The 10,928-nt window shown below is 37.7% G+C and overlaps 1 protein-coding gene across 1 annotated transcript in view; it reads right to left on the reverse strand.

Annotated features, from left to right (window-relative positions):
• Window positions 1-8,415, reverse strand: part of NEB (nebulin) — a 228,957-nt gene extending 220,542 nt beyond the window's left edge. Inside the window, exons 1-4 of the mRNA XM_081333913.1 lie at window positions 8,246-8,415; window positions 7,415-7,516; window positions 6,094-6,157; window positions 1,667-1,705 (exon numbers count right to left, since the gene is read on the reverse strand). Of these exons, the coding sequence (XP_081190039.1) occupies window positions 1,667-1,705; window positions 6,094-6,129 (75 nt within the window). The 5' untranslated portion in view covers window positions 6,130-6,157; window positions 7,415-7,516; window positions 8,246-8,415. The remainder of the gene's footprint in view (window positions 1-1,666; window positions 1,706-6,093; window positions 6,158-7,414; window positions 7,517-8,245) is intronic.
• Window positions 8,416-10,928: the final 2,513 nt, after the last annotated feature.

A 10,928-nucleotide genomic window follows, 5' to 3' on the forward strand; every position in this document is an offset into this window, starting at 1 on the left:
GGAGGGTGCATGGTTTTGTGCGCTGCCTGCATCCCACGGATGGGGCTTTGCTTGTTTGTGCAGACCGGTTGCTGGCATGCCACGACGCAGTACTGGTCCACAGACAGGGGGTTGGGGGCCCCGCCATACATCATTTCATATGTTTGTGCAATGTACAAAAGTACACGTTTAAGTTGAGTCTTCACCTATCCTCAAGATAAATGGTGAAGGCAGGAAGTTTTGAAAATTAGGGAATAATGGAATAGTTGTAGACACTATGCAAAGAATAGTTCATACTGTTTGTTTGATCTGTATGACTACTAACTGAGAGACTAACTGAGTCATACAGATATTGTATTCAAGAATATTACATCCTGATATTCTTGAATTCAGGTTGGTCCATATGACATATTGCATCTATTTTTCTGAACTGAATCAGCTATGAGTTCTAATTAAAAAGTATATTAAAAGAATTGCCAGGAGTAATAAAGAAAAAATGCTTAGAGTAAAATAATCTTACAGTATTTATTTATCTTCAGGTTGCTAGTAACATTTATGACAACACCACCCTGGCAGAAAAATCTTGTTTCAAAGATGAACAAGAGGGACAATATGTGAATTATTTATGCAACTTGGACAAGAAACAAAAACAAGAAAATGACATTGGACATTCCAAAGTGAATTACATCAGACAAATGAATGGAATGAATGAATGAAAGGAATGTTTCCTTTTGAGATGGGATAGGTGTGTGAATCAGGAAAAAAAAAAAAGCAAAATGAAAAAGCTGAAGGACAGGGGTCTACAAACCAAGTAGCAGTGTTACATTTTATAGCCCCATTACTATTGCAGCTCTGAAACATACTAACAAAAGCTTGAAGGAAGAAATATTCTGTGCATCCATATTTACTTTCTTCTTAGCTGAGTTTTCAAGTTTTCACTTTCATTTAGCAACCTCTAAGAACTACTGTTTTTTCCTTTATTTTCTGGTAGATGGCCAAGATTTCAAGAGCAGAGGGGGGTGTGTATGTGTGTGTGTACACACACACACAAAACACATCTCAATTAGTACTTTATAAACCATTGAGCATATGGACAAGGGGAGAAGTTCAGTGCAAATAAAGCTTGCTGCAAATTAAGGCAAATAAAGGTAGGAGTAAGAAATAGTACGTTGACTAAAACAACACTTCAACTCTTGCTGGAGGAAAAAAAATCTGGATTTTCATTTATTTTTCCTTTCTCCTACATCTTAATATATATATATATATATATAGGACTCATGCAGGCAGAAAGCCACTGAGCCTTATTATACCAAGCTACATCTTTCTCTACTGGGGAACCAGAGTCTCTCCCACCATGGAAAGAGATTGTTCCATTTATGTAGATTAGGCATAGGTGCAGGTGTTATCATCTACTGCGCCCCCCTAACCACAAAATTCGTGAGTCTGTCCCTTACCATCCCAAAACTGCCCACCGTTGCATTTGCAAGATGCTCAAAGCAAGATCACCATTCTGTTATATATACAGTAAGTTGTTGGTTGACTTTGTTCTTCCCAGAGGTTATTATTAGATTACTCAACTATGTAAAAAAAATCTATTAAGTTATTTTATATTATACACACACAAAATGCTGAAAAAGCATTAAATTCCACAAAATCAGATGTTTGGGCATAAAACAGAGGCTTTTACCTCGCCTGGTTCACCCTCGACCTCCTCTTCTATGTAGTACTATAAACAAAGAAGAAACCTCATTATTTTTCACAAGGTCATTCATAAAAACACATCTGTTTCTCTTGAGGCAAAGAATAAAATCTCAGTCTGAAGAATGAAGTGATTGGTAAGGATTTTCCATAGACAGTGCTCAAAGATTTAGCCGCTGGTAAGATCCACAGGCATTTTGTTCCATAAACGCCAGTGGACTTGTGATTGCCAATCCCTCATAATTGTTATTTTTCCTTGTATCATAAAAACATAGCTTTTAAATGTTGCATTAGATCCAATTCAGGAATTCCAAGACTTCACATCTCCTGCTTGCACTTAAGGAATTTTGGACACCCATTGGCTTGTTCATACAATAATCTTTTAAAAATCATGACTCAGTGGTGAGCGAACAGGATAAGTGAGTTCACCAGATCACTGGCCCTAACCTGAAATCATGATCAAATGCCACCCTTTCATTGCATGTACCATTTTGGTTATTAAGGAAGGGGAGATAATCCAAAAGATCATTCAAATACCAATGCAGAAAGCAGGTAAACCCACAATATTTCCAAAGTGATACATTTGCAACCCGCACTGACAATTATATATATATATATATATATATATATATATATATATATATATATATATATATATATATATAACAATCTTACAGAATTTCCCTGGTGTATTTAACTTCAAGGAAGAAGAATTTAAGAAGAAACCATGCCTGAACAAGAATTACTGGACAAAAATGTCTTGTCATCTTTCACTGCTCAGCACTCCAAAATAATCCTCTATCTGAAGGGGGAAAGAACCTCTAATACGTCTGCATAATATGTTAGACTGACCAAATGGAGTACAAGCTATCACTCACCTGTATCCAATCTCTGTGAAGCCACAAGAGATTGAATACTTTCTTGATTTTTCTGTCTGCCTGCTATATTTGATAAGCTGATTTAATTTTTTGTTAACACACTGGTATATTTATAGTGTACATAGCTATAGGTCTCAAATGTGAATATTAACTCATGTTTAATACACTATATTAGATTAGATTAGATCTTACAAGTGTTGAATTTTTTTTCTTCTAGGCTATTTTCATGTTTTGAATTGGGTCCTGTTGCATCAGGACTGAACTACCGCTTCTCAGTGTCTTAACTAACATAAAGTTCAATATCATGTCTGAACTCAAATTCCATAAAGAATTTTGGTTCCTTTGGAACAATCCAGCTTCCAGAACAGTACAAACAATATTCATTTCCCTTGATCTTCCAAAGAAAGCAGGATGAAAAAACAGAGAACCTGGATGTGGAAGACAATGGTAAAGAGGGATTGATGACTGCAGTGTTTCAGAAGATTTTTTTTTAAAAAGTCCAGTTGATCACCTCAAATCAATAAGCTTATTTGAACACAGGAAAGTGATATTATCAACCTTTGAGATTCATAATGCAACAAACAGTATCTGAAGTATTCTCTTGTTCATGAAGAAACCAAGAAGGAACTCAGCTGCCTCTTGTTTAAATGGATTTTATACTCTCTTTTTCAAGGTCTATAATATTGTCTAGAAACTTCATCAAATTTAACAGATGTTCAGGGCGAATCTAATAGAAATGAATGTACTAAGACCAGCTATGTCAATAAAAATATTTCTGCAAATCAGCTGACCTAAAAAATGGAATAAATCATTTTGCTAATAATACTCCATTCATTGTACAACAATGTACAAACTCTTGTGAAAAGCTCTCTTGTCAGCAATCTTGAAATGTTTATACTACCAGTGAAATACAGTATATTAGACTAATTTCATAGACGGAACCTTCTTAATTATGAGTCAGGGTAGATAAAGAAGAAGCAGAAATGTTGAAATGGCACAGAAATATCTTTGTAAATAAGGCTAAACTTGCATCATTATTGGAAGAATTCTGTCATAGTTGCATCCACTTTGGCAAAATGATGGGATTTTCATGTTGCTTTAATGTTAAAGACAGCTCCAAATTTCCCCAAACTCTTTTCAGCACTACTGTAGCGAGTGCTAATTTTACCCTAACTTTGCAGAGCATCAGATCAAGCTTTAAATTAAAAATATTTTCAAAGTGCATTTTAGTTTAAAGCCACATTCGTCATCATAAGAGCAAGCTTATTTCATCAAACATTATTTAATACATTTGGTTAGAATTATTTCTCCTGTTCACTGAAAAAGTCTTGAAAAATAGAGATGTAGAAAATGCTAATGCAGTCCACGTTAGACCCAATAGGCTTTATTTCCATGTCTTCCTTTTACTGTTTGAACTTATCATACTCATTTTATTAATCAGCCTAGATTGTTAAGCACGTACTCCACCAATAAGTTCTACTGGATTTCATGTATTTTTGGTATTAAAAGATTTATCATGCTCAATTTAATAGGATCTATGACATTGACTAAATTCTCAGACTTAGTACATTAAGGTTCCTCTCCATTTCCAAGAATCACATTAACAAGAACCTTCCAGAGATACTGGCACCCTTCAACAAAGCCTGATTCACTGCAACTCTTTGCTTCTACAGATAACTTTGTCAAGGTTCTGTTGTTTTTCAAACTTTGTATACAATTGGCTCTTTTGATGAGAAGAATATCAGGGGATAATGGTCCTCCTGCTTTTTTCTTCACTGTCCACCACTGAGATTGATGCTTGTACAACTAACAGCATGCATATGCCTGCTAAAGCACTACCAGAAGTGTAAAAGAAAATCCCAAGGGTGATGTTTCAAAAGGCAACTGGACTTTGTTTTCCTTTGAAAATATTTCGCTTCTTCAGTTCTGACACCAATTCCAGTTCTGACTTCTTGCATGAGAAGCGAAACGTCTTCAAGGAAAAACCAAGAAAGTCCTGTCACCTTTTGAAAAAGCACCTTTGGGACAACCATGACCTGGATGACTGAAAATCTCCAAAGATATAAAAGGAAATGTAAGAAGATTTTGGGGAGCAGGTGGAAGAGAATGCACGCATTAATTTGCCTATGGAAATGCATTTCTATTTCTGTTTATTAATTCTATGTCAGACTAGCTACATACAAAGGTGTGTACATCTAACTGCGCCTCTGTGTCTATGTGTGTGTGAGAGAGAAAGAATACTCATCCCAGCATGGAAGAAACATGAAAGCACCATTTTCCCCCCTCTCAAGCGGCCTGATCAACTGATCCACTTCAAATTGGCCATGTGGCCATCATACCAAGCAAAAACAGAGCTTACGTCTCACTTAAGTAGTCTGTACTAAACAATCCAAGTCAATGTCCAAAATGAAAAACGTAAGCTATTTTTAAGAGGACTCTACTGCAAGCCCTTTAAAATACAAATTTGTCTCCTTATAAATAAACCCGTATTTTGCTCTCCAAAGCTTTGCACGTTTATTTCTGGTTCTCACAAAATTGAAGCACGAGGGCAAAAGATCAGTGGAAGGCAATCAGGAAGCTGATGTGCTACGTTTCTGAAAAAAGTTATCTTGCTCAAAACTAAGATTAGAAGCAGTTGCGGCCTTTTTTTTTTACGCCTGCTACAAATATCTCAAGAGAAAAGAGGAAAAAGACAGACATCTGAAGAGACGATGCAACAATATAAAACTGAAATGATAATATGAAATATAAAACCACTATTAGTCTACTAAGAGACAGACAATGATAAGACAATGGGCATGGCTATCAGACATACATGAGATGGGAGGAAGAAGAAAGAAGGAGCAGAGGGGAGGAGAAAAATAAGAAGACGATTTTTTTTGTAATAAAAGAAAAGTTAAAACCATTTCCTTGATTGTAATGCTGGTCATCGGAAATATTGAAGTGTTTTACTCTAGTAGGATGTAATATGATCCAAAAGTGAGAAACACTTGTGCAACACATTCAATCTGGTAATCAAGGTGCACCTGGGATTACAACCCAAGACTTGCAAAAGCCGCATCCAGAAGTGGCATGGCAATAATGGAAACTGGCAAGGAAATGTACCCACGACTTTTCGCACAGGCCCTATGTAGGCCAGTAAGTTGTTGACAGATAGAATCACGGGCATTTTAAATGCCTATATGAATATATATATATATATATATATATATATATATATATATATATATATATATATAAATCTGAAGGAAGACAGGGAAAGAAAGGGCATCGCTGGCCATTACTGTCGTCGTGCACTCTGACACGACGTCCTAGGTCTTCTCTGGGAGTAGCCAACAGCTGCTGGAGGCCATTTAGAATATATCAATTTCTATAACTGTCAGGTCACCAGCTCTGAATTTGGAGATACGCTCACTTCTGAAGCAGCCATCTCAGGTTCCTGACCTGCCATTATTTGCTGTTTTATGTTTTTGTTTTTTTGAAATAATAAACTCATCTGCATAGCTCAAGGCAGTAAATCAAACATTTAAAATCTTACCTCCACAACCTCATCATAATCATCTTCGTCTGCCATCTTTGCGGAAAGCCCGTCCACCTACTCACTGGTCCCAAAGCAAGTCAGATAAATAAATATCAGCATGATGAAGTCAAGGTTGCTCCCTTATCAAAGCTAGTATCTCTCTGCATTATAAAAATATTGTAAGAATGCCTTTACACAAACACACACAGAGAAAGGCACAAAGAGAGACAGACAGACAGACAGACGGACGGACGGACAGACAGACAGACATGCATCTGTAGTATATTCAATAATATAGGCAAAATATTAAATATTAAAATGTACAATATTTATGAATATCAATATTTATAAAACATTCATAATAAATATTTTATTAATTAATAAAATGTTAAAATATTAGAAAACATTAAACCAAAAATATTATCAAAAAATCTGAAAATATATGTAAAGGAATACCATTTATCTTGAGATGTTGAGCATCAGATTGACATTATCCCTTCATAATTTGTATTTCTCTCTAATATGTCATACACAGAGGAAAAAGCCAGGGTTTTTTTTATTGTGGAGACATTGGCCTCCTTCAACATTTTAGACAATAACATTTTTTGCAAAAAAAAAAGCAACAAAAACAAGTTGCACGGTTATTTTGCTTAATAGAATTGCTCAGGATGTAGGCAAGGAACAAACATAGGTTATCATATCTATCTACTCTCTTGAGGGATGTACTTGTAATGAAAAATTAGACAATATCATAAAGTCTCTTCCTAGCTTAATAGAGTATGTAAAATAGAATATATAACAATCCCAAGGCTGTGTATTGTGCACTGAGAATTTATGCAAAAACATCTACAAGGAGATGAATAATTGACAATTCTCAGCCGGCACTAACCAAAACATTAGATGCTCCATTAATATTTCTTGAATGAAAATTCACTTACAGTTTTGACTGTGAAGGTCAACTAGAAGGTCCTAAATATGTTTCCCAGCAGCTAGAAAATGAGCTTAGGATAAGGAGTGCCAAGCATTGAGCGAACATGGTATCACAGAACGTTAGCATGGCAATGAGGTGTGCTGGCTACGGCGGAGGCGAAACCTGGAGAATTTTTCATTTTAATCGTATTACACAAGCAGCTTGCTAGGTCACCTCCAAGAAAGCTTTCCTAACCTAGAAATTTAGTTAGGCTTTTTTCCTTGTTTTTCAGATCTTGCCACAAGCCTTCCTAGAGGAACATGCCTGTCGGCCAACTTAATTTTACTCTCTGTAAACTAATAACCTTGGGATCTTATACAACGGTAAACAACCACAAACATTAAATCATACAAATATTGTTCAAATGACCTTAACTTAATGAAATTAATTTCTCTCGTCCCACCATTGATCTCCGGAGATGCTCTCTTGCTTTGCTTCTGTGGTGCTTGACGTATTTCTCCAACTTTAGTCCTAGAAAAGATCAAGACTGGTCATTTAGACGGAAGAGAAGCAATGAATGAATTAATGCTCTGGAATGGATTAATGCACTGGAATGAGCCCGCTGTGAGAGATGGCAGATCCCTCTTTTCTGGTGCAGGGAAGGAGATGAAGTCTTAGAACAGCTGCTTCCTAGTACAAAAATATTTGCCCTGTAAGCCAATACCCCAGAACGATTGGCTGGTTTTGTCTAGTTAGCTGAACTGCCATTCCTTCTGAGGCAAGTGGCACTCCGGTGCCGTAGGTTAAATATAGGCCCTTCAAACGCTGTCTCTTCCTAGTGCCAATTCTGTACAATCAAGGTGATATCTAAAATGAAAGGATAAAATGTTTGCTTCACCAAGGGAATAGGACTAGCCCCGGAGGAGAGAAAGACTCAAGAGCGGCTTAGCCAAAGGAGCCATTGAGCTCCATGTGCAAAATGTGTGCAAACAACAGAGGCAACCTCTCGTCTGCCTTTAAACCCTCATCAAACTCAGAACTGATCTCTCCCCAAGCGGGATAACTTCGATGCTGGGGGAAAAAAAAGGATGTTGAAATTTGTAAAATAGTAAAAAAAGAAAAAGAAAAAGAATCCCTCAGGCCATAAAGTCTGCAAACAAACAAACAAACAAAAATCCCCCAAATAAGCAGCAATTTGGTAGAAAGCAAACCCCAACCTGTCTTTCTTTTAAAAAAAAAAAGCAAAAAGAGCAAGCTTACCAGTTATATTTAAATAAATTTCCTTAGGAGCAAAGCCTCTCTGACTGTCCTCCCTCCTGAGAAAAGCTGGGCAAAAGCGACCTTACTCTGATGCATCAGCTCCTAAATCATCATGTGGTTGAAGGGAGCCAATCAGACTAGGCGTGCTCGAGTTTCAGATACTAAATATACATAGTGACCCTTTGGAGGACCACCTGTTCGGTAAACCCTCCAAGCAAAGGAAAGTAGCTCATACAAATCATTGATTTGTTTTTTAACCTCAATCAAAACATAGCAAGAGCATCAGCTACTTATATACAGTTCAACTGTTATTCACAAAGATTTTGTGAAATACAAACCACTATTAAGGGTTGTTAATTACAATGAAGTTCAAGGCAATGGGCCAGTGGAAGGATTTTTCTCATCCCACTCTCCCAGAAAATCTATGGTTTCTGAACCTGAGATAATGTACCATAGCCTTCCATCAAAGACAGGGAAGACAAACATGTTTAGATCAGGGGTGTCCAGCCTTGGCAACCTCAAGACCTGTAGACTTCAACTCCCAGAATTCCCCATGCTGGCTGGGAAATTCTGGGAGTTGAAGTCCACAAGTCTGAAATTTGCCAGGGTTGGACACCCGTGCTTTAGATCATCAGAAGTGAGGTCTTGTTGTCTTTTCTCCATCCCACCCTTCCAAATTTGCTGGGTCTCAAGTCTTTTAGGATTGGGACCTAGGTTGTAGATACAGAGAGTTCTATGTTGTAGCATTCAGAAAAGATTGACAAATGGGTATCCTCAAGGTTGGTAGGGCCAATGCCTTTTCTGATGGTGCACCCAGCTTACAGAACATTCTTCCTCTGGAGATCCGGGATGGCTTCTGTTGGTTTTTCATAAGGCCTTAAATGCCTGGTTTGGTGCCCAAGCCTGGAGCCCCAGGTGTCTGCAGGGACCTGGTTGCATTAATGATTAGTTTGTTGTTTCTTGACTGCCTATATTTTAATTTTTGTAACATTTGCTATTGTTTTTATTCTATTTTAATTTAATTTAATTTAATAATTTGATTTCTATACCGCCCTTCTCCCGAAGGACTCAGGGCGGTGAACAGGGCAATACACAATAAAAATCGAATACAAAAATTAAAAAGCCATTAAACATCATGCCCATAAAATCAATACATATTAAAGTTAAAACTAGTTTTAAAAACCCAACCCCATCCCGTCAGACCAGGCCAGCTTGTTCGAAAAAGAATGTTTTGAGATCGTGCCGGAAGGAGCGAAGGTCGGGGGCCATCCGGAGCTCAACCGGTAAGCGGTTCCAAAGGTCTGGCGCGCCTATTTGCTGCCAAGAATCACTCTTTAAGATGTACAGCTATATAAATTGGATAAATTGGATAAATACATAAAAAGATTTAGTAATTTCCGACTGTTGACCTTGTGGCTCCCTGGTGTTTTTTTGTTGTTTTTTTTTGCTCTTCTAATATAAATCATTTCAAAGGAGGGAATAAAGTAATTGCTGGGTCTCAAAGTCTTCCTTGGCCCGGGATGTACTATATATTGTAGATGCAAAGTGGAAGACAGTGATTCATGTTCTACGTTATAATTGTCGTCATCATCATCATCATCATCCAACTACAACCAGTGGCCTTGTCCATAAAAATGCTGCCTACTCTAGTTTTAAGACATTCCTGCTTTACACTGGTTGATTTGGCTGTCTTCTCATTTGAACAAAAGTTTATCTATGTTGTCATGTCAGGCCTGATTTTTTTCCCCCTAGAATATTGCCTAATATAGTGGTTACAAGTTGAAGTGCAAGGCCATGAGTATGGACTGGGCTTATGTATGTTGCTAAGGCATGGATTGCCAAAAATCAAAGCAACTTTATTATGGCTTAGTGTGAAGGGTGAATCCCCATGAAATTTCAAGGTGATCTTTATCTAGCCTCTATTCCTTTCCTTTCACTTTCAATCAAGCCATCGGCTACTTCATTGCATATTGATTCTGTCTTGAGAGCTGAATGCCATCGTATATTTATAATGTAAGCTAGTGTTTCAATTTTTCTTTTCTTTGTTTATTTTAAATGATGCCTGCTGGTTAATGACTACATGACCCCCTCCTTGACATCCATTTTAAAAACAGTGTCTTATGTATAATCTTGAGACAGGATTGATTACAAAGATGAGACATCCCTCTGAATGACACCACTGTACTTTTAAGATACTTCAAGACAGATGCCGAACGATCCCCCCATAGTTCATCATGAAACATAAGCATGTGGGAATGGTGACTTCATCATTGATTTTGAAATGATGAATCCAGTTTCCAAATTTAAATTGTGGATGGGAACATTCCTCATTACTCAAAATGTTTGGTACTATCAGTCCATCACAAGACCTATCAACAGTGCTTTTTATCTTTAAAAAAAAAAAAGGTGCCGGAACTCAGAGGTGCTGTCACTGGGAGCGATGCCGGTGTCTTGCTACAGCGTTGCTGCCCATCCTTTGCACCCCTGCCCCTGCGGCTCAAAGACACATGCCGTGGGGATTCCCCTCCCCACAGCCGCCGTGGGGATTCCCTTCCCCACAGTTGCCATGCCACGGTCCGTGCTGAGCCCCCACCCAGAGCTGCTCCGAACCCCGACCCAGAGCTGTGTTCCTTGTGGCAGTGGTCTCCGGCGCCAAACAGCCTCTTTCCAACCACATCCAGAA

This window comes from Vipera berus (assembly GCF_964194415.1).
Source record: "Vipera berus genome assembly, chromosome: 1".
Classification (NCBI taxonomy): Eukaryota; Metazoa; Chordata; class Lepidosauria; order Squamata; family Viperidae; genus Vipera; species Vipera berus.